The sequence below is a fragment of the Sodiomyces alkalinus genome (genome assembly GCF_003711515.1).
Source record: "Sodiomyces alkalinus F11 unplaced genomic scaffold SODALscaffold_5, whole genome shotgun sequence".
Classification (NCBI taxonomy): domain Eukaryota; kingdom Fungi; phylum Ascomycota; class Sordariomycetes; order Glomerellales; family Plectosphaerellaceae; genus Sodiomyces; species Sodiomyces alkalinus.
In genome coordinates this window covers 2,259,167-2,286,546 of record NW_021167083.1, presented here as the reverse complement: position 1 = coordinate 2,286,546, position 27,380 = coordinate 2,259,167, and the positions used below count along the sequence as shown (strand labels likewise).

The 27,380-nt window shown below is 40.4% G+C and overlaps 1 protein-coding gene across 1 annotated transcript; it reads right to left on the bottom strand.

Moving 5' to 3' along the window:
- Positions 1-15,599: 15,599 nt before the first annotated feature.
- Positions 15,600-18,023, bottom strand: SODALDRAFT_333482 (hypothetical protein). The gene is made up of 4 exons (XM_028611985.1): positions 17,304-18,023; positions 16,916-17,235; positions 16,693-16,846; positions 15,600-16,633 (listed from the first exon to the last, which is right to left on the bottom strand). The coding sequence occupies exons 1-4, from the start codon at positions 17,926-17,928 to the stop codon at positions 15,780-15,782; spliced, it is 1,953 nt and encodes a 650-aa protein (XP_028466658.1). The 5' UTR covers positions 17,929-18,023; the 3' UTR covers positions 15,600-15,779.
- Between the last annotated feature and the right edge of the window lie 9,357 nt (positions 18,024-27,380).

Sequence of the window (27,380 nt, the reverse complement as noted above, 5' to 3'; positions counted from 1 at the left end):
GGGGGCAGAAATAGCAGAGTATATAGTGCTTTAATACTAGAATATAACCGAGGAAAAGCGTAAAAAGCTCTTCGGTACTATAGGGAGACTACTCACGACTAAAGGGGATCTATACGATATATTAGACCACGATACGGAAGCCGGGGTAGTTATAAGGTGGTTCCTATAACGGAAAAGGCTTAAGGACTTCCGCCTCGCCCTCGAAGTTATAAAGGCCTACGAAGATATCCGCGATACTAAAGGGGGACCGTATTAGGGATAAGGTAGTATAACGACTAATTAAGTATTAGGATAGGGGCCCTATAAGCCGGGGCCTTAACGGTATCGACGCGGTACTATCACGACACCGATTAGCTCTTATCGTTATTACCTCCCTTAAAGGTACTAACACCGCTTTTACCGCTTTTAATATACTTAAGACCTTGCTAGGCTAGTTAGCTAATACCGCTAGGGAGCCGTAACGGGACTAAGGGGGAGCCACTTATAAGGTATTCCAGGATAAGGTCTATCTCACCCTCTAAACGCCTTATCCAATAAGATAACTCCTATACCTTTACTAATGCGGTGCCGCCGCGACCGCGACCGGAAGGTAACGCCCGGTTTAGGGCCCGGCTAAAAGACCGGGACACCGTCCCTAAACGCTCCTTAGCCTATAACTTATTAGCGTGGAACCGTTACAGCACCGAAAGGGAATACCTATAATAGCGATACCCATGCTATTAGCGGCCTTTACCGCCACGTACGCCTAGTAGATATCTATAAGACGTTATTACTGCTTCTTAGTAGCGGAGGGGACCTATCGAACTATTAGCTATATCTACCCCGACGCTTATATAACACCGCCGCGGCACTTAGGCGACTTATATCCTTATACGGACGGCGACTATTAGTATACTAATAATAGGCCGCGCCTATTCCTATAGTGTTAGCGTAGGCTTCTATATCGTTAGGGTAAATACCTAAACGCTTACTATAACGAATATAACTACCCTATATTAGCGCAACGACACTACTCTAACGCTACTAAGGGCTATATATGGTATAACACGAACTATACCGCGCTTATAGCGGCGAGTATTATTATTAGTATTATTATTACTAGGAGACGATATCTACGACTATTAGCACGCTACTACTAAGGCACCGCTACGCCACGAAGGGAACTTATATTACGTTATTACTTCGGATTACTTATATATATATATAAATAGCTATTATACTACCTAATTAACCCTACGCCACTACGCCACCACGACGCTATCTATAAGGTACTTATAGTTAAAATATAATAGGAGTATAACGAGAAAACTAAAGGGGTATACTAGTTAGTATACGCTATAACGACACACCTATAAGGCTATTAGCGGGAATAGATCGGGGAAAACCTATAATAAACTCGTTAGCGTTATAAGGGGAAGAGGGAGGATTAAGGTATAAAGGCCTCGGGGGATATTAACTATCTAATTCCTATAATAGGGTAGGGTCTTATTCCCCTTACCTGCCGCCGGATATAGCAGGAACCTACATAGGGGAGGCAGGAGGCGCCTACCTCCCCTACTCTCTTTATTAACCGTGTAGAAGGAATAAAGACACGATCCTCGGGGATATAGGGAGGCCGAGGCTAAAGAGCTATAGCCTCCGCACCGCGGAGGCGTAGCGGTACCCCCTCGGCCCCTACTCCGCCGCTAACGATTAGCTTAGGCTAACCTACCTAACCCTAGCCTACTATACTTCCCGTTAACTACTAGCCTAGAGGTGTGATCCAGATATATAGCAGAGACGAACTGGGGCTATATCGGCCCCGCAGCGGCACTACTCCACCTAAGGAAGTATATAGGGGTTTTCTCCGGGTTTTACCCGGGTTTTCCCCCCTATAGCTACCCGAGAAGGACCGTGTAGCCTAGAAAGGCCCCTATAGATTAGTCAGGATAGCAGAGTAAGATCGATAATAATAATAATAATCCTTGATTGTTATCCTTATCTTTATCTTACTATATTTTATCTATTATCTTTATCTTATCTACTTCCTTTATTCTATTATATATTTATTTTATTCTATTAGTTTTAATAGCTTTTATTAGTATTCTAGACTTTATTCTACTAATAGTATATTTTACGTTTTTATTATATTTATATTTTAATTTTCCTATTATATTCCCTATTTTATATTCTATTTCGTAATCTATTTTTAATCTATTCTTTAATATATTTTATATCTCTTTTTAATCAATACTTTAATCTATTTTCTTATTCTATATTACGGGCTATAGCCGGCAGAATAGTCCCCGGTAGTGGCCGAGACTAAGAAGCACGGACCTACTAACGAGGCCCATGCGATCCTATATATACTTAGCCGTCTATATACCGTGTAGACTTTTCTTTTCCTCCTTTCCTTCCTTAGTTCGAATAATCTATATTTTCGGCCTTAATACGTGAATAACTTTTAATAAGCGGTTATATATTCAAACTCCTAAGACTATAAGCTATAACATTTATATAGAAAGAGGTCCTAGTTATTTTGCCCTAAGCCTATTAAGGGGCTAAGGGCAGGTCGTAAAGACCTTATATAATAAGATTAACGAACGTGTTTTATAACGTGTATAAGAAGCGGTAAGGATATATATCGCCCCTATTTATATTATAATCGCTAGTCTATAAACAGCCTTTAAGAGGTCGTAACTTAACCCGTACCTTATACCCACTATATACCTAACGCCTACCCTGTCAGATAAAGCGTAGTCAAAATCGTCACAAAATAGGTTAAATTTAAGTAAGGTAATTATATACTATTATAACTCTCTAAGACCGTTAGGGAAACACTGCCACCGTATTTTATATAGTGCAGATTCTGTAAGCGTCTATCCGGATTATACTCTTAGTAATCCGGCCTATTATATAACCGAAAAGACGGTAGTCTATTCGATATACCCCCTAATCGCTCTAAATATTAGTTAGGCAATTAAAGCTATTCGTAATCAACAGATAATCCAGCTATATAATCTATTCGCTATAGCCGCCCTTAAATTCATTCTCTAGGTCTTCTAAATATTCGATCCGGACTTCCTCTAGCTATTTCTGCTATAACCATTCCCGTATATCTATCACGCCCACCTAGGACATGAATATCTTAGATTTCTCGCCGTATAACGCCTTCGTTAATCCGTCTACTACTATTTCCGCGCTCGTAACGTACGTTACGAGTATTTACCGTTATTCCTTTACTTAATATAACTAATAGCCGTGGATATCGATGCGGCAGAGGCGCGTTATTAACGTGCTAATCTCTCAATTAACTAATCGAATCGTTTAGTTATTATCGTATAAGATCCTTAATTCCGGATCGTTAAATTCTACTCCTATACTAAGTAATAGGCGTTATATAAAGATACCCTCTTTTACACCTTACTCTAACGCTACTAGCTCTACTTCCGTTATTAACGTCGTGACCGTATCCTGCTTATTAGCGCGCCACGCGATTATGCCGCTAAATAAGCGGATCACGTACGCTTAACTACTCTTTCGATTAAGGGTATTATCGGTAAATAAGTCGTTAGTATAGATTTTAATAGTATCGCTACCCCCTAGTTCTAATATAAACGATTAGCTATTAATTAGAGATAGGATTAGATAATCGGCGGCCTCGTAGTAAATAGGCCCTGGATTAACGTTAAACCGGTATAGCCTGGATACTATAAACGCGATATCAGGCCGCGATATCACTACTACGTATAACATAGATCCTATCTTCCGTTAATAGCTTTTAACATCCGTTAAGGTCCCTAAATAGGGCAGTAGTTCTACGATCTTAATTAGGTGCGTTAGGCGATAGTTACTACTATACTTACTATTATTATTTAGCTTTAATAAGCGTTTTAACTTAGTAACGTAATCGCGTTATACTAGCTAGATTTTACGGGCGACGCGGTCGCGAATAACCTTAATACTAAGGAACCACCATAAAGGATCGCCACCTTATAGATTATAGTGGTGTTATAGGTTATTAATAGCCTACTCTATCTACGGCTTATATTATTCCTTATAAGTAATAATAATATCGTTCGCGTAGAAGAATAGGATTAAACCGCGGCGTAGAAAATAACACGGTTCTTACGGTACTATCTAGAAGCCGTCCGCTAAAAGGATAGCCGAAAAGTGCTTTTACTAAAGTAGTAGAGACTCCTTAACTCTATATAACGCCTTTTTCAGGTATAAACGACTCCTAGGGACTAGAAAGCCTGGCGGGGGGTATATAAAGATATCGTGGGGGAGGGGCGCGTGTATAAATATATTTATAATATTAAATTATAATAGCATAAGGTTAAATCGGGCGGTGATAGCCATTAACGCGCGGAAGAACGGTCCGGCTAGCGTTACTATATATATCTCCTTAAGCGAGGATTAATACTACTAATCTCCTTACACTATAAGCCTTACCTTATATTTATACAGAAATCTATATTTATCGAACTTATATATTATTACCTCTATCGAATTAAGAACCTGATATCTATCTACTACGGACGCCGGTACCTATATCCACGACCCTATGTCCTCGTGGCTCCGTAGGTAATCTTCTTATACCTATCGGAATAAGTAACCGTAAGGGTAAGAGGGTATATCGCGAGGGTTCTTCGGAGGAGGAGGGAGGTCTTTACGTTGGATCTTTACGGCCGCCGGGGTAACCGCCGGAGTTATATTTCCCGAGATAGCCTCCCGGGTTATACTTCTAGTAGCTGCCGCCGGGGCTATAGATTCGTAGGGTATCGTTAAGCGTCGTTATAGCGCTATAGGCGTAGACCTTTTTAACTGTAATCTAGTTAGCGGAGTTCTATTGAATATATATATATTAGGGGCCTGGCGGCTAGCGTTAAACGTAGTAATCTAATAGTCTCTTTTCTAGCTATCTCCTTACCTAATTAGTCGCGCTCCCCTATTCATAGGGAGCCCTATAGCCGTAACTGCAGGGGTATTATAGCACCGTACTCCTCTATCTATAAAGAACCCTACGGCCGTAACCGTAGAGGATTCACGATTTGCTAATATCACGGCTATTATTAGCGCTATAACCGACGGTAGGGTTACTAGTAGAGTAGGAAGTAGTAGATCGGGCAGATAAAGACGGTGATTAGGCGCTATACCGGCTAAATTACACTGTTCGTGGCCTAAATCTTATCCTAATTAACTTAAGATAGCCTCCTCTATCCCCTCACGGCTAGGTATTACGGACTATAACCTTAACAGTAAAGCTGTTAAGGAAGGGGATCCGGGGGGAGGCTCCCCCGGTCAAGGGTTAAGTTCAAAATAAGCAGTTATATAAGAGGGGGGGGGGGGGGTCCTTAGCTTATACGTCCGTAAACGGCCGTGAATCTCTAGCCCTCTCTTACTCGATCTAACTAATCAGGTCTTCTAGTTACTCCTTGGTTAATTAACGGAGGTCGTCCTTAAAGGTAGCGATATCGCCGTTGAAAAAGGCGTGTTTATTAAAATCTATATCGCGCGTGCGAATAACGCGGTAGTGGCGCCGGCCTAGCACCTAGATACGGAAGATATTAGTGGAATCGTAGCCGACGAGGTAGCCGATATAGGCGCGAGGGGCGATACGATTTAATAGCTTATTAGCGCCCTTTTAGGCGTCCTTTATTATCGCGTACGCCTTATAGCCGTAAGCTCGAAGATATAATAAAATCGGCTTCCTTTTAAAGAGAACCTTATATAGCGTTTTCTAATCCTCTTACTGCCTTCGTGGCGTCCGGTTATAGACGTATATAGCTATAGGAATAGCCTTAGGCTATATACACGGCGGCAGCTTTACGTGGATATTCATCGCACGACCCTTTAAAATAACCACGGTAGCAGCGCGTTTAGCACCCCTGTTCTACGCTTAAGTGTCGGTAGTAGGTACCTCTAAAAGGATACCCTCGTTACGCAGGAATTAGGTGATATCGTGGGATCAAGTTAGCTCGTTATTAGATTCGAAAACACGCACCTTATAGCCTAATTAGCGGTCCACCTAAGCGAGGAATTACTTAATTGTTACGAGGATATCCACTGCCAGCTTACTCTTCATAACGTAGGTGGCCGTAAAACCACTATAACGGTCGGTGAAAAACATAAACCACGAGTCCCTATCTGACGTTTAGTTAAAATCCGTAAAATTAATCGCCTACCGCTCCCCTATATAGGTAGGTACGGTATAAGGGCGCCTGCTAATATACCGTTTAATCTTTATAAGCTCGTAGGTCTTATAGTCGATAGTAATTAGTCCCTTCTTTTAACCCCCTGCGTCTGCTCTTCTAGGTGTCTAAGCGGTTTAGGGCTAGCGTGCCCTAGCCACAGATACTATACGATACCCTCCGTAGTGCTTAGATATCGTATCGTCGATTTTCGGGTGGTTAAAGAACCTAGAAAAGCAGCCGTAGATTGGTTAGAGGGCACGTATTCAACCACGGTTTAATCGAAGTGGTAACTTAGCTAGCATAAAATAGATCTATCGGCACGTCGAAGGCAGTTATTTAGTGGCTTCTAATCCTACTAGGATCCTCGTAGTCGTAGCCGTTAGTTTAAGATTAAATTATAGGTAAAATCTTCGAAGTATACAACGTTCAATAGTCTAAAATCAAGGCCTCCTAATAGTCCGTTTAGTCTTACAGTCACGTTACCGTAACCTTTAATAGGTAGGGACGAACTGCCGGCTACTATATAGTCTCCCTGCGTGGCGGGTGTAAAATCAGAAAAACAGGAAAAATCGTTAAAAATATAAATAGTAGCGCCGGAATTAAGGATAGTAGATACTCGAAGAGGGTAATTAGTAGCAGCGGCTCCTACTATAAAGCTAGCGGCGTAGGAGATACTACTAAGGGCGAGTCACGCCTCTTTAAGCTATACAGAATCCCGGCCTATATCCTTCTTTACCTTCTTTACGGCGCGCAGTTCTTCCACTTCCGCGCGTATAGCAGGGTCGTATTCAAGGATCCGGTCGACGGTTATTTTAGTGCTTTCGTAGGGCGTCTAGCTATCGAACGCTATCTCCGGAAAGATATAGTAATAGACGTTAATATCGTGATACGGCGTAGCACACACTCGACAGGGTTCCCCTTATTAGAGGGCAGATTAACGTCTTTTAGAAGAAGAACGGTTAGTTAAAGTAGTAGAAGGTATAGCTATAGATACCGCGGTAGTAGGATTCTTAGCTTTATTCTTCCCACGGCCGCCCTTCTTAGGCATAGCCGTGGTATTTAAGGTATCCTCGCCCTTTTCGCTTCCGGCATATAGTGCCGGGAATACTATAGCGCGGTGGCTACCGCGTTTTCCTTAGTCTTTAAGTCTAGTGTTAATATATTTCTAACCGAGGGTATAAAGGTCTTCGGGTATAACTACTTAGTTATCTATAAGGCGTCCCTCTGCCTTAGTCTAATCGCGGCCGGTATAGGGGCGTATACCTTTAAAGAAGTCTATAATCTTTATATACGTAGCGGGCTTCGAACCGGTATCTTTATAGCTTTACAGCAGTAGCTACCACTTATCTAACCACTCCCCGAGCTCCTTAAGGCTATTCGCAGGGCAACGAGTATACTCGATATACTCTTCCTGGGTATCGGTTTAGCGGGTAGCCAGGTATTAATCCGTATCGCGTTTAACGGCTTTGTATACCTCGCGGGGTATACCTCCTCGTAGTAGTTATCTGCGGCTTTAGTCGATAGTATTAACCTGCTAGGTTAGCATAGCGTTAATCCCCTTCAGGTAGCTGTCGTATTATACTTATAGGATCCTCAAGCCCGCGACTTCGACGTCGTACGCCTTCTAGCCGGCCTCCGTTAGGTTAAGATATTACGTAGGGGTACGCCTAGGCGTTATTAAGGGGAAGGAGTCGTAATTCGGTATTATAGGCTTTTCGGGGGACTACGTCGGATCGACTAGGCGGAGAAACCTCTATACGTTATTATAGGTGGTAACCGATTCGTATAGGCGTCGCTAGAGCTCCAAATCCTTATAGGTTTTATACGTAACAGGGCTAAGATACGATATCTTAATAGTTATTTATAGATTAACACGCGATATTAGCGCGGCTAGATAGCTTCTTAAATCGATAGTAGTAAAGGTAAAAGGGTATATCTTTACTTAGTAAGTAAGACTCTTAATTATCAGATAAAGCGTAGTCAAAATCGTCACAAAATAGGTCAAAATTTGATTAATGCAATTATGTACTATTATAACTCTCCAAGACCGTTAGGGAAACGCTACCACCGTATTTTATATAGTGCAGATTCTGTAAGCGTCTATCCGGATTATACTCTTGGCAATCCGGCCCATTACGTAACCGAAAAGACGGTGGTCTGTTCGATATACCCTAGTTATCACGCCCTCGCCCTTACCTAGGCCCTTAGAGGCAGAGACTACTATACCTATCCTGCTACCGCCGCTAGCACCTACGCTTTTATACCGGGTATAGTAAATCGTTATTCCCGTAAAACTTAGTAGGCAATGCACGGAATATACCGCCTAGTCCTAGGCTATACGACTAAAACTTAAACTTTTTATTTCATAATAATAAAAAGGCGTGGTATTTAATTAACGCGTGCTTAGATACCTAGCCTTACTAGGTGCTTAGCACCTTTTTCGGTAACGGAGGCATAAATAGTAAATTTAACCTAAAGGAATTCATAGCCTACCTTAACCGTACGTATAAGGACTATAACGAATAAGGTCGCGCTACTAGCACCCTTAAAGCGATAAAGTAAAAACCCGATTAGCCGTTCGCGCGCTTCCTCCCGACTTTTAAAAGGAACTTACCGTAAGTAAAACGCTATAACTAGGTAGACTATATTCAGATATCATTCCTCTATAACGCCTTAAATAATAGGCTATATAATAGCCTAATGATAGCCGACCTCCCTAATACCTATACCGAGTAGGTCGATAAAGTATAAACGATCGCGTGGAGATAAAAGGGTATTAATAAATCGTACTAATTAATTCCCGTTACCCGTAAGCCGGCTAAGGATACTAATAACGATATCGCTATAAGTAAAGTTAATAAGGCTAATAAGTTTAAAGGGGACCTAATAAAAACCTAACTATTACACGAATATTACGTGTTAGAACTACTAAAAGACAGGCTATATATAACGGCACTATAAGAGTAAGAAAGATACGGTAGCCCGAATATCCCCTTAAGAAGAGGAACCCGAAGATATTCCCGAAGATTCGGAAAAAGAGTAGCTTTAGTACGAAATCGGGCACCGGAGCCGATAGCGCGAGAGTAATACGAGTAAGAGGAGTTTAAACTGCTATTACGGAGTAAGGCAGTATTAATCTAAGTAAAAGTTAATAGTAATAAGTTAATAAACGCTTTTATAGATATAGGTTATAATTATTATACCGCTATAAATAAGAAGTTTACTTAAAAAATACGCTTACTATTAATTAATAAGAAGAAACGACTACTAAAAGGCTTCTCGGATAAGACTAAACCGGCTAGTAGCGCCGGTATTGTAGTCTTTACACTAGATATATAAGGGTATACCGAGCGCGTTTTCGCGTATATAATATTAGGTCTAGACTAGGATCCTTTCCTTAGGCTTTTATAGATATAACGTAATAATATAGTCCTTTATACTAAGGAATAAAGGCTCCGCTATAAAGTAGCCGATATTAATATCCGACTTTAGGGCAAAGAGGAGCCAAAGGTAGTATAAGAGATCCATATTATAGTACTAGTAATAGGGTCTATATTTATAGGACTATATAAACGATTACGGTACCGGAGGGGAAAAAGATACGAAAAGGGCTTATAAGCTATATCGTTAAAAGATATCAAAAAGGCCCTAAGTATAAAAGAACTCGTAGACCCGTAAGAATATATCCCCGAGAGCGTTATACGAGAGTTTAGCGACTTATTTACGCCCTTATACTCTATACGCCTACCCTTATACCGACCTAGCACCGACTATAAGGTCTACTTATAGAAGGATAGTAATAGTAACGAATAAGGCTTACTATAAGGCCCGCTCTATAATATATTATATAAAGAGCTCCTTATATTACGGAAGATAATAACGAATTTAATAGATAAGGGATTTATTTATACGAGTAGCTCGGCGGCCGCCACGTCTATACTATTTGTAAGAAAGCTAGGAGGTAGCCTCCGATTATACTATTACTACCGCGCCCTAAATATAATTACTTAGTAAGATTACTACTTACTCCCCCTAATTATAAAGACCCTATATAACCTAGCTAAGGCGAGTAGTCTACTAAATTAAACGTTATCGCCGTCTTCTATAAGATATAGATACTACCTAGGTATAAGTATAAGACTATATTCTATACTTAATTTAGACTATTCGAGTAGCTAGTATACCCTTTTAGATTAACCGGCGCGCTTATAACGTTTTAGCGATATATTAACTTATCGGTATAGGAGATCTTTAACGATTTTATCTCCGCGTATATAAACGATATCCTAATCTATTTAGACGGATCTTATAAGGACTATAAGAAGAAGGTACGGTAAATACTTAGTGCCTTTATAAACGCTAGGCTAAACCTTAACCCGAAGAAGTATAAGTTTAGCGTTAAGACGGTTAAATACCTAGGGTTTATCGTCATAGCGGAAAAAAGGGTATCTTATAACCCTAAGAAACTTAAGGCTATTATAGAATAGGAAGCACCAGTCTCCGTGATTAAAGTACGAAGTTTCCTAGGGTTCGCTAACTTCTATAGGATATTTATCCATGACTTTATAGCTATTACGGCGCTATTTATAGCCCTAACAAAGAAGAACGCCCCGTTCTATTAGGGCCCCCTATAAAAGGCAGCCTTTAAGGCGCTAAAGCAGAGGTTTTAGGAAAAGCCTTACCTATAATAATAGTAACCCGAAAGGAAGACCTAGCTAGAAACGGATTATTTATAGTTCGCGCTAGGTAGCGTATTCCTGTAGGAAGACGAATAAGAATATAGGTATATCGTCGTATACTATTTACGCCGTCTTAACTCCGCTAAGTATAACTACCCGATTCACGATAAGGAGATACTAACGATTATAGACTACCTATAGGTTTAGAAAGCCGAGCTTATAGGTAACGGCCGGTTTTAGATTTACTCTAATTATAAAGCGCTTAAATACTTTATAACTAAGAGAGCCCTAACCGAGCGCTAGAGTCGCTAAGTAGCTAAGCTTAACTAATACGATTTAATATTAGAGTATAGATAAAGAGGTAGTAATATTATAGCCGATACGCTTTTATATTAAGAATAGAATATACCTAAGGATTCTTCTAATATCCGAGAGTAGGGGAGGTATATTTAGATAATCCCCGATATAGCTATCTCCCCCTAAGTATACCTAATAAGGGTAATATTACCGGAGCTAACTATAATCTTCGAAGTAGACCCCGACATATAACGACTATAGGATAAAGCTAAGGCTACTAATAGGCGTTATAAAGGTGCCCTCGCCGTAGTAGTACCGGGAGAATAGAGTTTTCTCCCCGAGCTAAAGCTTAAAATATAGATCGCCGAGTATAGAATTAACTAAGGATAGCTAATATTTCGTAACCGCCTATAGGTACTAGAGGACAGCGAAAACGGGGCTAGCCACCCATTATAAGGCCGTTTTATATAAGCGATTTATAACTTAGTAGTTAGCGGATACCTAGGCAGGGATAGCACTATTACCCTAATCGCCCGTTAGTTCTTTTAGCCTAGTATAAATTAAGATATTAGAAGATTTATACGGAACTACTATATATACTAAGCTAGCCACGTATAAAAGGGTGCGAAAAGAGGATTATTACGCTTACTCCCTATACTAGGGCGAATCTTCTATAATATCATAATAGACTTTATAACGGACCTACTACCTACCCGTAAGAGTAAGTATAGATACTTATAAGTAATTACTAACCGACTCTTCAAATTAGTAACGTTTGAAGTGATATATACTATAAATACTAAAGCCTATACTAAACGGTTCTTACTCTACTATTATAGGTTCCACGGAATACTAAAGTCTATTATTAGCGATAGGGGGTTAAACTAAACTAATCGCTTTTAGCGATACTTTTATAAGCTCACGGGTATTAAATAGCGACTAAGCACCGTATACTACCCTTAAACGGATAAAGGTCCTAAACGTATTAACTAAGAAGTCTAAGCCTACTTATAGGCGTATACCTATTACGCCTAAGGCGATTAGAACACGCTACTACTAATAGCGTAGCTAGCTTTAAATAACCGGGTAAACTCGATAATCTAAAGAAGCCTATTCTTCCTATAACACGGGTACCACGCGAACCCTCTTTAAGTTAATAAGATTACGCTAACCGATATACACGAGGCTTCCGTATAGGACTTACTAAGTCGCCTTAAGGAAGCTACCTAGTTCGCCTAAGCTACGATAGCCGTTATATAACTATGCTAGGAGGAATCGGTAAACTATCGGCGTTACCCGGCTAAGAGGTTCGAAAAGGATAACCTTATATAGTTAGATATTAGTAACTACTCCTCGCTATAGCCCTCGGAGAAACTTACTTAGCTTTACTATAAATATAAAGTTATAAAGGTTATTAACTCCTATATTATAGAACTAAATATTCCCTTATAGATCTATAACTATTTTCACGTGGATCTCCTACGGCGAGTTAACTATAACCCCTTAGTAGGGTAGGCGATAATAGACCCCTAGCTATTACTAATCCGTGAAGGGCTAGATAGGGAGGAAGAATAGGTGGTAAAGGAAGTCCTTTACGCCTATACCCGAAGGCGAGGTCGCGGTAAGGTCCGCGAGGTATTAGTATACTAGGAGGGTTATATAGAACTATTATAGGAATTATTTAAAAGCCTATAGGAGATATAAGCACTTAACGAATTCGAGAAGAAGCACGGCCTAGTATAGTCGAATAATAGACCTTTATAATAGTATATAAAAAAGACACGGATGCAAAAGAAGGCCGACGCGGCGGTAAAGAGAATAAGAACCGAAAACGAGACTATATTAGGATTATACCCCCGCTCCACTTAATTTATAAGTAGCGAGGAATTAAATAAAAAATAAAAAATAACCTAGGTAACCGAAGAAACTTATTACTCTATAACCTCCCCTTCCTCTAACTCCTCCTTTTATAAGGCTATACCGCCCTTAGCGGTACTCACCTATAACTCCTTTATCGGCTTAAAGTAAGCCGCTAAGGTAACTACGCCCTCCTCGCTATTAGCGATAAGGCGAGCGATAACCTCTGGAAAAGGAGCCGAGGCAGGTATAGCCTTAGGGGTTACCTCTAAGGCACCGGCCGGGAGAGGGTATAACGGGACGAAATACTTATAAAAACGTTACCCGTAGTAGGAAAGGCTATATACCTCCGCCCTAATAGAGGCTATATTATCGTTATAGCTCTTTAGTTTATACGATACATCCTTAAGCGTCTTATCTATACTACGCACGGAGGTAGCTATATCGTTAAGAGCTTATACTATACCTGCCTAGAACTTAGTAGTAAAGGGCGGGGCGGCGGCGGATAATAGGGCGGTAATAGGAGGCGGAGCGGCGGCGGGAGCGGGAGCGGCGATAGGAAGGGTGGCGATAGGGGGGACGGTAACAGTAGGAGCAGGAGACTATAACGGGCCGGCGATAATTTTACCTAACTTAGCTAGGCTAAGGGCGACCTAAAAGCGACCGCAGGTATCTTAATACTAGCGGCGATTCTATATAAAAGAATTAGCACTAAGGCTACTATATAAAGGATAGATATAAACTTATATTCTTATTATTAGAGTCCTTATTTATAATATACGCGGTATTCTATAGGGCGTTAGCGGCGTTATAGGCGGTAGAGGGGAGCTACATTACTTATTAGTCACGGTTACTACGCGTATAACCGGCATACTTACCTCGGAATATTTATAAGTATAATAGGAATACTTATAGTATTTAGTATTAGCGCGAGCCGCGCCGGGGCCTAATTAGTGGTAGTATATAACTCTATTCTCTTACTTACACTACCGGGTAGTATATTAGGTATAGGGCGCTAGGCGGCGAGGTGCTAGGGGATTCTTAGGGGCTTATCGTTTCTTAGTAAGGGGGGGGGGGGGAGTCTACTTATCGTTAGTTACGGCCGACCTCGTAACCAGTAGTAATAAGGGCCGCGAACTTATATCGTTATCACTATTACCCTTAAAAGGGCGCTTATTAGGAGAGGCGAAGTCAGATATCTGCTAACGGTTAGCTACAGCACGGAACCATAAGTAAGGGGAGCGTTAACTTATAGCGAGGAGGATTCTTACGGCTTAAGAGATAAGCTATTACTCGGCGATATTAGTTATACTATTAGGGGACTTATAAGGTATCTTAGAGCTACTCACAATATAAAAAGATAATTAAAAAAGAATTAGGAAACCGGAAGCTATGGAAAAGGAAGAAAATAGTAAAAAACGAGGAATAGTAGGAGGTTTATTTTACTACCCTTCTTACGCTATTAGGGTAGAAGGAACGACCCCCGATTATATAAATAGTAGGTATATCGTTTTTAATAAGCACGTATACTAGCGAGGAGCTCGCGACGGCACCGTTATATAAGAGCTCCTTTATACTATTTTAGCCTTATAAGGATCTTAGCTACTACGGATCACCTCCCTTTAAAGGAGCCTTTAATAGAATCGAATAAAGGAGGCTATTTTTAGATTATACGCGGAGAGGCTAGAGTAATACAAGGTTATAACCGTGCGACTATAACACGACCGCGACCTTACCTCCGGCGGCGGGGGGGGTATATTACGGGCTATAGCCCGCGGAATAATCCCCGGTAGTGGCTAGGACTAAGAAGCACGGACCTATTACCGAGGCCTGTACGATCCTATATATACTTAGCCGTCTATATACCGCGTAGACTTTTCCTTTCCTCCTTTCCTTCCTTAGTTCGAATAATTTATATTTTCGGCCTTAATACGTGAACAACTTTTAATAAGCCGTTATATTCTATTACGGGAGGGATTAGTAAGAAGGGCGTGGTATATAATAGCATAGTCTAAAGTTAAATCTATAGGGGATTCGTACTAAGATCCCTTAGTAGATTATAACGAAATCTGCTATATAACCTATATAAAACAAAAGTACTAATAGATTTACGCTTATATAACTATATACTATAGAGGTATATCTCCTAAAAAACACCACAAAAAAGCCGTAAAAGGAGCCGGGCGGTAGTACTAATACAAACAACGCAGGCTACTAAGAGTTCTATCTGCAAAACAAAAAGCGGGCCAGTGTTAGTATAGTATTAGACGATATCGTCGCTCGTTTAATTAACGATACCGTTTATAGATTATGTGGAAGTATTGAGGTATAACCGGAAGTGACACCGGCTGGGATTAGGTGCTGTTAGTAGTGCCCTAGTCGGAATAACCAAGTGCCCTAGTCGGACTAACCCTACGCTTATTATAATATATTAGTATTAGTATAGAAAGTATAAAAAGTATATAAATACAATTTCTTAGTATACTTAAGGAAGTATATATCTATATATATATCTATAAGTTTAATTTTATAGTAGATCTTCGTAGTTTTATATATTAAAATCCTTTTAGAAATTATTAGAAGTAAATAGCCTCTATCTATAAGTAATAATATTTATCTATATTACTTAGTATAAATATTTATATAATATTTTTAAATAATCGGATTATATACGTGGCCCCCTATAGGGGCGAGCGCAGCAGCCTTGCTTGTAGGGCAAGCTGCTAAGCTCGTAGATTTATACCCGTAAATTATTTTCATAGTACTTCAGCTAATAATAAAGCCAAATTGCTAAGCTTCCAACCATGCTCGCACTCCCAATTAGTTGTGCTATGTTCCAGCCCGCCCACTTCAGTGGGAAGCTGTATTCCACTAAGCCCAAGGGGTCTTGCTGTCTGACAACTGGCCATGACGCATCAACGGAGCTCAGCATGCCCTTGCTCCTGCTATGAGTCCTCTGTAATGAATTTGAGGTGTTCTTTGCCAGCAGGCTTCGCATTTCGCAGGGTTGTGGGTGCAGCATCCATTGTTCACGTGCCGCATGTTGTTTCCTTAAGCTTTGCCGCAGGCCTGACGCCCAGTTCTCCAGGCTAACTCTGAAGAAATCATGCCCAGTGTCGGCTAACAGACAGGCTTCACTCGAGTGAAGGGATGTCCAAGTAGTGTGGTAAATATTTGACGGTGTCGTGATGACCTTGTGTCCTAGTGTCGCAGATGTGGGGAGAAGATGCGATGATTGCCTCCGGCAGCTCAGCAACTTTTGTACTGCCGCGTACCGAAGTCGGGCACTGCCATGTACGCTGAAGATGTTGTTTACGAGACAAGATAGATCTGAATGAATTTGAGGGGTCACATATTCGGATCTTAGGAGACCGGCTTCGACATTGACAGGAGACACACGCTCATTCGTGATTGCGTAAATAATATGCGGGCCATTATGTTGCGTCAGCGTCGGAAGATCGAACTTGAAGGGCAAGATATGATTTTTGATGAGCTCCCCAAGTATATGTCGTTTCTTCTGTGCGACTTGTTCTGGCTGTAGTGTGTCTGTCTGGGCCAGAACAGGGATAATATTGGTCCGATTTTCCAGGCAATGAAGAAACTGGATGTCATTTGATGTGAGACCTGAGCTAGTTGTCAGCTTTCATAGAAGTCAGGTCCCGTCCCAGAGGTTTTGACTCTACCTGAGCTTGATATCATGTAAATAGCAGCATCGACAAGCGGTCCATTATTGGTATTCAAAACGCTCAAGACGTCTGCATCGTCCAGGCCGACCCAACCGCCATCGTGAAGATGATCTTCGATGTATCGAGCCACCCTTGTGATGACGTCCATCGGCTAGAGGCGTGTTAAAAAGAATGAGGTTGTCAGCTCGAGACCAATGAATGGGAGCTACGGGCATTCTACCTCAGATGTGGCACTGTAGCCAGGTGTATCAACCAGGCAGATATTCCTCTCCAGGATCCCATCGTCTGAACTGCCGTGTCTCGAATGCGAGTCCACGCTCTCTGCCAAATACCACCATGGCGGACGGGGCTTCGTACTAGCATAGACCTCCGTGATGTCCGGGATTCCGCCATCTAAGCTTCGTAACTGGTCCATGGTGTGAGGCCCAGTTGGTATCGATTCGTGGCCATTAGAAGTCGACGTCGGTACCGCTGTATCAACATGGATGATATGCCGACATGCTTGGATAATCGATTCGATCAACGAAGTCTTTCCCAGTCCTGTCGACATGGATGTCAGCCAAAGTCGACCCACTCGATGGCGTGAATATAGGCCTGGATGGACTTGCCCGTGTCTCCCGCAACAAGCAATTTCAAGTTCCCGAGAGATTTCCCCTCTTCTGTGAAAGATCCCCGCGATGGCATCAAAAGCCTGGGCATTATTAACTGAGGGGCGTCCTGGCTGTCCTGTTCACTCGGGGAAAATGAAAAATCAAGGCAAGAGCCGTCAACTACACTCAGCACAACACTATCTTGGTCGTCAGACGATGAGTCGCATAGCGAGTACTCGTTACATGAGGGACTGCTCAAGACTGAGGAAGGACCACAGATCTCGCGACGGGTTCTCGCCTGTCCAATCGGCATCCACCAACTTGATGGCCGATTGCAGTCCGATGGGCTACTAGAACGAGTTGACGAAACTGGGTCATGTTGCTTTGCACTGGTCCGAGGGATATCGTCGCTTGACAGGTTTGTCTCCCTTGACTTGTCCTGTGTAGAATGTTTCATGCGATCGCGAGAATGGTGATTGCCAGGGCGCGGCACGAGCGGGCGTGGTACGTCTCTCGTGGGGTCTTCGGTGAGGACAAAGCTCATCTGCGGGGTCATGGAGGTAAGAGGGGGCGAGGCTTCCAGGCCCGAGGCGAAAGCTGCACCACCGGGAACGGTGGTGTTGCTGCCAGGTATGGGTCGCATATCGTTGTCGTAGACGTATAAGATCAATAAGGCAATATGGAAGAAGTGGAATGAGGTGTTAGCTCGGCTGCGAGGAGAATGGGATCATGAGGACCTAATAACAGAAAGGCTACGCGAATGACGCACCCCACCTATACATTATGTCAGTGGGCTCAGACCTTTTTGGTATGGCTAAAGAGTGGCACGGGTGTATAAGTCCCCACCCCGCCTTCTGGAACACCCCCCTATTTGGAACACCACTTAACACCAAAACACTGCTTTGTAGACCCCTGCTGTTTTAGTTAATAAAATACTAAATATTATAAATGTAAAACCCTATATAGACTAAAAGTCAAGTACTAAGATTCTGTTCATAGTTTGTATATAGGTCTAGTAGAAGAGGTATAATATAGCTTAGAAGTTAGGACTTGATTATTTATTTATTTCAGTATATGTTTTCTTAGTAACGTCGAATATAACTAAGAATATTTATAATAGAGTAGTATTACTCGTGAAAAGTATAACTTAAATATTAGAGAATAGCGTAAGTTTCATAGATACTACTATAGAACCCTTATAAAAAAGTATTCAGTATTCGAGAAGTTATTAAGTAATACGTGTAAGCCTATAAAAAGATATAGTAGGGGAAGTCTACATTTAGTTATATTATAGAAACTAGAATATATAGTATTAGATAGATAATAGGGATATCTAGTATAGAGTTCGAAGTTATTTCTAGCACTTATATTATAGCTATACCTATATCGGTTAATTTATAATTAGTACATTTCTATTTCTTTAGGATGCCTTCTGTAATATATGGTAACACTAACAAAATGAAATCTCTAACTTCTAAGCTATATTATAGCTCTTCTACTACACCTATATTAAAACTATGAACAGAATATTAGTACTAGAATTTTAGTCTATCTAGGGGTTTATTCTTATAATATATACAATTGTATTTAATAAAATAGCAGGGGTCCAAAAAGCAGTGTTTTGGTGTAAAGTGGTGTTCCAAATAGGGGGTGTTCTAGAAGACAGGGTGGGGACTTACCATATAACCCCGGAAAACCGTACAAAGTAGTACTTTGTGAACTACCCTTTTAGGAGGTTTAAAAAGGTTGAGGTACGTACCTACACTAATAGCCATAATACGAAACCAAATTTCAATACTATAATAAGATATCTTTAGATTAATCTAGAACCTATCTATAGCTATTTTATATAAGAAAGGATTTAGTTACTAGGTATAAATATACGCGCTACGTAGGAGGTAGTTTGTAGAGCTATTAGTTACTATTTAATATGTTAAGGAGCTATAAGGCGGTTTAAGAGAGTACGAAGTCCCCCTGTTTTAGTATATCTAAACCTCTGTATTTTGTATAGAAAGTCCCTACTTTTTAATGTATCTAGTTGTACTCATTGTCATGATACTATTGGTTTATCCAGGCCCTGCAAGTATAAATTATACGTTTTTTCACAGATTAGATAGTAATTAGACGATGTAATATAAATACTTCTATAATTATAAGGGCAATTATATATATAATTATACGTAGTAGACCTATTATCTTATTCTAGACTAATTATATAACTTTTATTACTTTTCTATGTATAAAGCTCTAAGAAGGTCCAAGTTCTCAGCGTACAAAGAACCATATCCTACATAGGCTTCTTAGTAGTTTTTTAATAATATAATTAATAACTCTATCTCGGATATAAGGTATATTTTTATTTAGGTGTCGTATTATCGCACGCCAAACAGCACTTTATATAGCAGTCCTGCTAGAGTAGAAATCTCGTGTGTGTGTATTATATTAAGTTATATCTCTAAGAGTCTTTTATCTCTTAACTCTAGGTAGTGTAGACTCTGTCTATAGGTACTATATTATTTGGATCCTATCTAGTCTTTCCCGGTATCCACCCTTATTATATCCTAATACCCGATGTCCCTCAGGTCCGAAGCCCTTAGTCAGGTATAGATCCCCTAAGGACTATATTATAGTCCTATGCCTATACAATATACCCTCCTAGTTAAGGTGGGTCTTCCAAGGTTAACTAACTAATTAGAGGCTTTAGTTCAAACTAAAAACTCTTGACTTTTATATCGTAAAAATAACAATCAAGGGAAAACGTCCTTATAAAGGGGATCTAAATCCGCCCAGTTTAACTATTTAATTTAACTTTATTATAATCAGTTCCTATTCCTAATTAGCTTAATCGGATCTATATCTATCGGATCTACCACGCCCTCGGGGGCTGTTATTATCGTTACTACGGATTTAGCACGCTTAATCTCTTTGTGAAATTACTTCGACAACTTAATACGATCCTTTTAATCTATTAAATTAAGCTATTATTATAATCGCTTAATCCCCGCCTTCGGTAACGCCTTCGTTAAACCATCTACGCTTATATCCTTCGTGTTAACGTATATAACGCTAAAAAGCCCTTACTATACCAATTAACGCGTCTACTACTTATACATATCGACGTGGCATAGCCTTATTTGCAGGTGTTATGCCTTCTTATTAAGTAGGTTAATAGTCTGCTAATTATTGTAATATAACTATAGTTATTATTAATCTAACCGAAGCTGTGAATCTCTTAATATCCGACTAATAAATAACGTCTCCTTAGCCGCCTCTATAAGAGCGAGTAGTTCCGACTCTATTAACGATATCGTAACTATCGGTTACTTACCTGTTAGATAGATAGTTAAGAGGTTTCGAAAGGTAGTAGCGAGAGGGTTAGAAAGGGAGCAGGCGTGGATTAAGTGGTGGTCACGGCAGGTCCGAACCGGTAGAGCGGTAACGGGAGTAGGGGCGATAATAAAGGTAGGGGCGATAACCGGAACGGGGGACTATAAAGGACCGGCGATATTCTTACCGGACTTAGCTTAATCCAGGGCGATCTAAAAACGACAACACGCCTCGTAGAACTAGCGGCGATTCTGTATAGAAGAAAAACGAATTATTCATATAAAAGCTACTACGCGAAACGTATATAAAAACTTGTCTCCTCGTTATTAGAGTCCTTATTTATAGTATAAGTAGTATTCTATAGGGTGTTAGCAGTATTATAAGCGGTAGGGGGGAGTTATATTCCTTATTAATTACGGTAACTATACACCTAACTAATATACTTACCTCGGTATACTTATAGGTATGGTAGGAGTACTCGTAGTATCTAGTATTAGTATAAGCGGCGCCGGGGCCTAACAAGTAATAATACTCGATAGTATATTCGTATTTATATTACCGGGTAGCGTACTACGAGTAAGGGGCGAGGCGGCGAGGGCCTAAAGGGTCTTTAGGTGTATGACGCTTTTTCCGGGGAGGGGGGAGTTGGAGCGTACTCACTATTAGTTACGGCCGACCTCGTAACCTATAATAACACGGGCTAAACTTACGTTATTATCGCTACTACTCTTATAAGGGCGCTTACTAGGGGGCTTATAGTTAGATATCTATTAACGGTTAGCTACGGCACCGAACCGTAGACGAGGGGTATACTACTCCTACGAGATATCTTAGGGCTACTTACGATATAAAAGATAATCAATTTCTTTTTTTAGGAAAAAGGGAAGCTATAGAAGAGGAAGAAAATAGGAAAAACAAGGAATGGTAAGAGGTTTATTTTACTACCCTTCCTACGTTAGTAGGGTGGAAGGAATAACCCCTAGTTATACATAGAGTAGGCATATAATTTATAGCGGGCATGCATGCCGGCGAGGAGCCTATAATAGCATCGCTATATAAGGGCTCCTTTATACTCTTTTAGACTTAAAAGAACCTTAGCTATTATAGATTGCCTCCCTTTAAAGAAGCCTTTAATAGAATTGATTAAAAGAGGCTATTTTTGGATTACACGGAGCGAGGCCAGGACGACGCGATGTTATAACCGTATAACTATTCACGACCACGACCTTTGCTATACCGAGTGCAACAGGTACCCTACATAGTAACCTCGCTATCCCCGGGAGGCGGGGTATATTACGGGCTATAGCCTAAGGAATAGTCCCCGATAGTAGCCGGGACTAAAAAGCACGGACCTCCTAGCAAGGCCCGTATAACCTAATCTATCCTTAGCTGCCTACGCACCGCGCAGACTTTTCCTTTCCTCTTTTCCTTTCTTAGTTCGAATAAACTATATTTTCGGCCTTAATACGTGAATAACTTTTAATAAACCGTTATCATAGAGCAGAAATCTCGTGTGTGTGTATTATATTAAGTTATATTTATATAAGTCTTTTATAGTCTTAATTTAGGTGGTAAAGACTTTATTATAGGTCCTATATTATTTGGATCCTATTCGGTCTTTTCCGGTATCCGCCCTTATTATATCCTGATACCCGAGGTCCCAGAGATCCGAAGCCCTTAGTCAGGCATAGATCTCCTCGGGACTATATCGTAGTCCGTGTACTTATGTGATACTTAATCCCTAGGAACTAACGGATCTTATTACCTCTAGATAACTTATAACTTCGCTTACGAGTAGCCTTAAGGTCGTTGGCGTTAGTCTTACGATCTCTATAATAGGTACGTCTAATATCGTTAATATAGATGAATAGGATTAAACTATCGCGGATTATAATATAAGAGTTATTAGAGATAGCCGTGAATTCTATCTTCTATAGTGTACTGCTAACTTCTTCCTAGGATAGTAGTAGTAATACCCTTAGGCTAAAAAGGTCTTTCTATAATAATAGAACCTTACCTAGAACCTTATAGCCTTACGGTATCTTTATAAACACTTTATCTTTAAGGCTTATATTAACGAACGAATTCACGGCGTCCAATTACCTTATATCCAGGTTAAACTAGGCAGCGATAGCTATTAGTATATAGAAGGACCGTGAGGCTATATAGCGGCGTAGTTATCTTTAGACTTTAACTATTTTTATTAATTCCCTTCAACTATAGGCGTGCTTTATACCTAGTAATACTCCTTTCTTATAAACCTTATAGGTATATACCTATCTATAGGCGAGGGCTTATTACTTATTATCCTAATTACTTCTTACCTCCTTCTAGTAGCCTATCTATTAGTACCTCTTAAGGTACTCCTCCTCGGCCTATAACCACCCCTTCTATAACGGGTAAAAGCGTATATTGTAGTAGTGATTCGGCGGAGGTAAGAGATTATCGCGGGTTAGACGCGGTAGTGACTAGGAGGTATTAGAAAAAGAGGGCTTTACGGCGCTAATATCGCCGTTATTAATAGCTTACTTCCTTATATATATAGGGTTATATATTCTTTTAGTTTTAAAGAACGCCTTTTAAGTAATATCGTTCTATACCTTCTTAGTCGTGTAGAGGTTCGCGATAGATAGGCGCGTAGGTAATAGGTGTATAGTTAACGGGCACTCTCTAGGGATATCTACGGCTACCCGTTATTAGTCTTTGTCTTCTTCCGTACCCCGAACCACGGCTAACGCTATAAGGAACGCGCGCGTAAGATTGGCCGGGGGATATTAGAGGCGTAGAGAATGGCTTAAACCTCGTAGTAGTAAACCGTAGAGCCTCGCCCGTAATAATAGCGGTAGCCTCTTCCGTAGTAATAGCGGTGGCCTCGCCTTTACCCCTAATAATAGCGGTAGCATAATCTATAATAATAGTAGTAGTATAGTCTATAGTAATAGTAGTGGCCTTTTTCGTAGTAATAGCGGTGGCCTCGCCTTTACCTGTAGTTATAGCGGTGGCGTTAGAGTCTTTCGACTCGAGATCTAATCTATCTACGGCTATACCTCTTAATATAGGCCCCGCGTAGACTATTATATTATCGGATTAGATAATATAGATATATTATAGGCGTTCGCTAATTTCTTCGGTCGACGCCAGGGCTTATAGCGTTTTCATTCTACTATTCAAGGTCTTATCTTCGTTAAAGATAACGTCTCTTATAGTAATAATATTCATTAGGTGTAGTAGCTATACACGGAAACTATTTAAGGAATAGTATCTGATATAGTAGCCAATCCACGCCTTCGGTTCTAGTCTCTATAGACGATTTCTTTTAGCTTAGATATCCCGCGTCTTTATAAAGACTTTATAGCCGTATATATACAGGTATATAAAGTTAGGTTAACGGCTGCGTAGGCCTTTATACGGCGTTTCCCACTTATTAATATAGTATAGGGCTCTATTATACAGGTAAATAGCAATGTTAAAGATCTTAGGCTAGATAAATATAGGCAGATTAGCTTTAATCTTTATAGCCCTCGCCCTTCTCTTACTTATACCACTAATCCATTCTATAACACCGTTTTAATATTATAAATATAATACCGATAGCTAGCCTTCTATCCCCTTAGTAGCAAGGAAAGTAAGAGCTTCTAGATGCTAGAATATCTCGGAATCGGCCCGCACGATACGTGGCTTAACGTCGAATTAGGTCTTAAGCAGGGTAAAAACGTCCTTTAATATATAGAGGATAGAGCGTTAGTGTCTATTTTGAAGGTAGCAATCCTATGTATAACTTATAAAAACGTCTATAACGAATATAATAGACTTATATAAGCTACTTGCTAAGACGTCCGACTTTTCGAGATTGTGGAAATCCATAGCTACGGCCTTACTGGGTTTTAATAGGTAAAGTAATAGTATTCGCCTAATATACATAGGTATTTATAATTACCTATACGCGTTATACTTACCGATACGCGGTCTCTTAATCCTAACCCCCTAAGTAGCGTTAACAAGCCTTATAAGGGTATTTATACTATAATAGCCGAGGCGTTTATGCTACTATTATGCTATAGTCTTATACGGCTACCATGGTTGTTATAATCTTCCTTACGAGTTATTATATAGGTGCAGAGCTAAACCCGTAAACACGGTAGCGGTTACTACCGCGCGCTCGATTATATAGTAACTATAAATATCTAGTAGTCTATAGATAGACCAGTTATTAGTAGAGCTAATGATAGTATTATTTAGAGTATCCTAGCGGTAGCCTTATAGGTGTAGCTAGCGTTCCGAGACGATATTAGTGATAAATTCTTTATACTATACGATATCGCGCAGGTATAGTAATCTCTTCGTGCAGGATAAGGACTATAAACGTAACTTAACCTCGCCGTACCCAAGGAAGGAGCCTCGTGGGTGCCTACCTAGAAGGATAAAGATACAGCGCTATTAAACGGCCCAACGGCTATAAAACAGCCCTGATTGTTAAAGATTTAGATTAACGTTTCTAAGTCTAGGATCGCGGAGTTTGGCAGTACTTTAGCTTAATCAATAGAAAGGAATACCCCTTACAATTATTATAATCTTAATTATATCGTTATAAGAGGGCTCGCTTCGCGCACGTCTTCGGTAGGATAGAATCCTAGCCGCCCCCTGGCGGAGACGTTAAAGTTCGATACCCTCGTATAGTTAAAGCTAATAGGTGCTTCTTCTATTATTATTACGGCTAGAATATTTACCTTAATTAGCTATACTAGGCCGCTAGGTTAGAGAACCCGCCGATATTATTACGTTGTAGGTATAATACGTGTAGTATATTAGAGTTAATCTTACTAGAGAGATACCTTCTTTATCTTACTCGCGGTAGCGGACCCTAAGGTGCTAAGGTCTCCCCGCCCTTTCTATATCGCACTCTCTACGCGGCTGTTAAAACTATAGTTATATATCTTTTTCTCTATAATCTTCGTAATATCTTCACGACTACACTAGCTATAAGGTCGTATATCTAGCCCAATATATTAATAGGCGGGGTGGAATAGGGGTTCTTACAGATCTTATAAGGCCTCCTTATCGTAGAAGAGATAGCCTTTACTAATATATTATTATAAGAGCGCTTCTTATTAGTATGTTTATTAGTAGTAGTAGTATCCTTAGTATTAGGGAGGTACTCGAGGGTATTAAAAGTGCCTCCCCTAACTCTAGGCCTTATAGCGGATATTAGAGGCTTTTTATATTATTAAAGACGGCCCTTAAAGCCCTTATAAAGTTCTTAATCATTAGTTCGTTTACCGGAATCTTATCGTAATTATTTACTAAGTAGTTATTACTCTATTCCGGGGCGATACGTCTAATAGCTTTTAACGTATCTTTAACTTACTTTTCTACACTTATTAGTTCTAAAACGCCTATCTATTTATAGTGTATTATTGGTATTTTCCAGCTCATAACCCACACGGCTATATTCTTAGATATCGTCTTTATAGGGGAGGTATACTATTAATATAGAATTAGGGTATCCTTATAGTGATTTGTAGTGGTTAGTCCTCCTTACTTATAGAGGAGGGTAACTCACGCCTATATGTTATTTACGGCCTCGCTATATAGCTATATAATGAGGCTACGTAATATAGTGTAGATTATCCCTAAGATAAAGAAGCGTGCCTTTTTAAGCTCCTTTTACTACGCATTATAGTTATCCTTCTCCCCGTAATATACGCGGCGATCTTATAGGTAACGCCTATATCCTTTAGCAGAGAGGTTACCGATTAATATAGGGATAATCTTAATCCGTTATTATTATTATTATTAATTATACTCTGTTCTCCTATTAAATCTAAGAAGCCTTTTTACGCTATAGAGTCCTTCTCTGGTAGCTATAAAGGGGAAAACCCGGGGTCCTAGAGAAAACCTCTATACTCGTCCTTAGGTAGAGTAATAGCACTACGGAGCCGATATAGCCCCGGTTCATCCCTTCTACATATCTGGATTATACCTCTAGGCTAGTAGTTAACGGGAAGGGTAGTTAGCTATGGTTCGGGTTGGCCTAGACTAATCCCGGCGAGGGAGTAGCGGCCGTAGAGGTGCCACGGCGTCTCCGCCACGCGGTAGCCGCGGTAATCTATACTCGGTCTCCTTATATCCCGGGATTTCGCTCTTATTATCCCTTCTTTTTAATTACTAAAGAGCAAAGGTAAGGCAGGCTCTCTTGCCTCCTTTAGGGGTGGGGGCCTGCTATATCCGGTAGTAGGCAGATAGGGTAAGGCTCCGTCTATAACCGTAAAATAGTAGATTAATAACTAATAAGGGCCTCCTTATTTTCCCTTTTTGTGTGTATGTGTGTGTGTATCTATTTAATGCCTTAGTAATCCCTAGTAAATACTGGGGATCGCGCCCCTGATAGGGCATCGGGCAATACAGAATCTATATAGATATATCTAGACTATATAGTATTATATGCTTAACTTTATAACCGTTTTCTACTAATATAGAGGAATCTAATACTCCACTATCTACGATAGTATATAAGTAGTGAATAGTAATAAACGAATAAACGAATACTAAGGAAATCTTATATCGCGCTATATACCCTTAGGGGTCTTTATACTTATCTTCGTTACTCTGCCCTCCTAAGTTAAGTCCTAGCCACTCATAAGCGGTTAGTCAGAGTGCATTCTTCTAGAAGCTAAGGGGCATATCCTGTCCAGGAAGCTCGTTATATCGTTAAGGGCGGCGAATACCTCCCTATTCGTGAGGATCTCCGTAACGGTCTCCTAGGGGTTA

Bases quoted from the DNA above. Each gene is read 5' to 3' on its own strand.
- SODALDRAFT_333482 (XM_028611985.1), bottom strand. From the start codon at position 17,928: ATGCGACCCATACCTGGCAGCAACACCACCGTTCCCGGTGGTGCAGCT. The intron at 17,236-17,303 runs GCAAGTCCATCC...CCATGTCGACAG, and splicing joins GCTTGTTGCGGGAGACACGG to GACTGGGAAAGACTTCGTTG. The intron at 16,847-16,915 runs GTAGAATGCCCG...ACACGCCTCTAG, and splicing joins GCTACAGTGCCACATCTGAG to CCGATGGACGTCATCACAAG.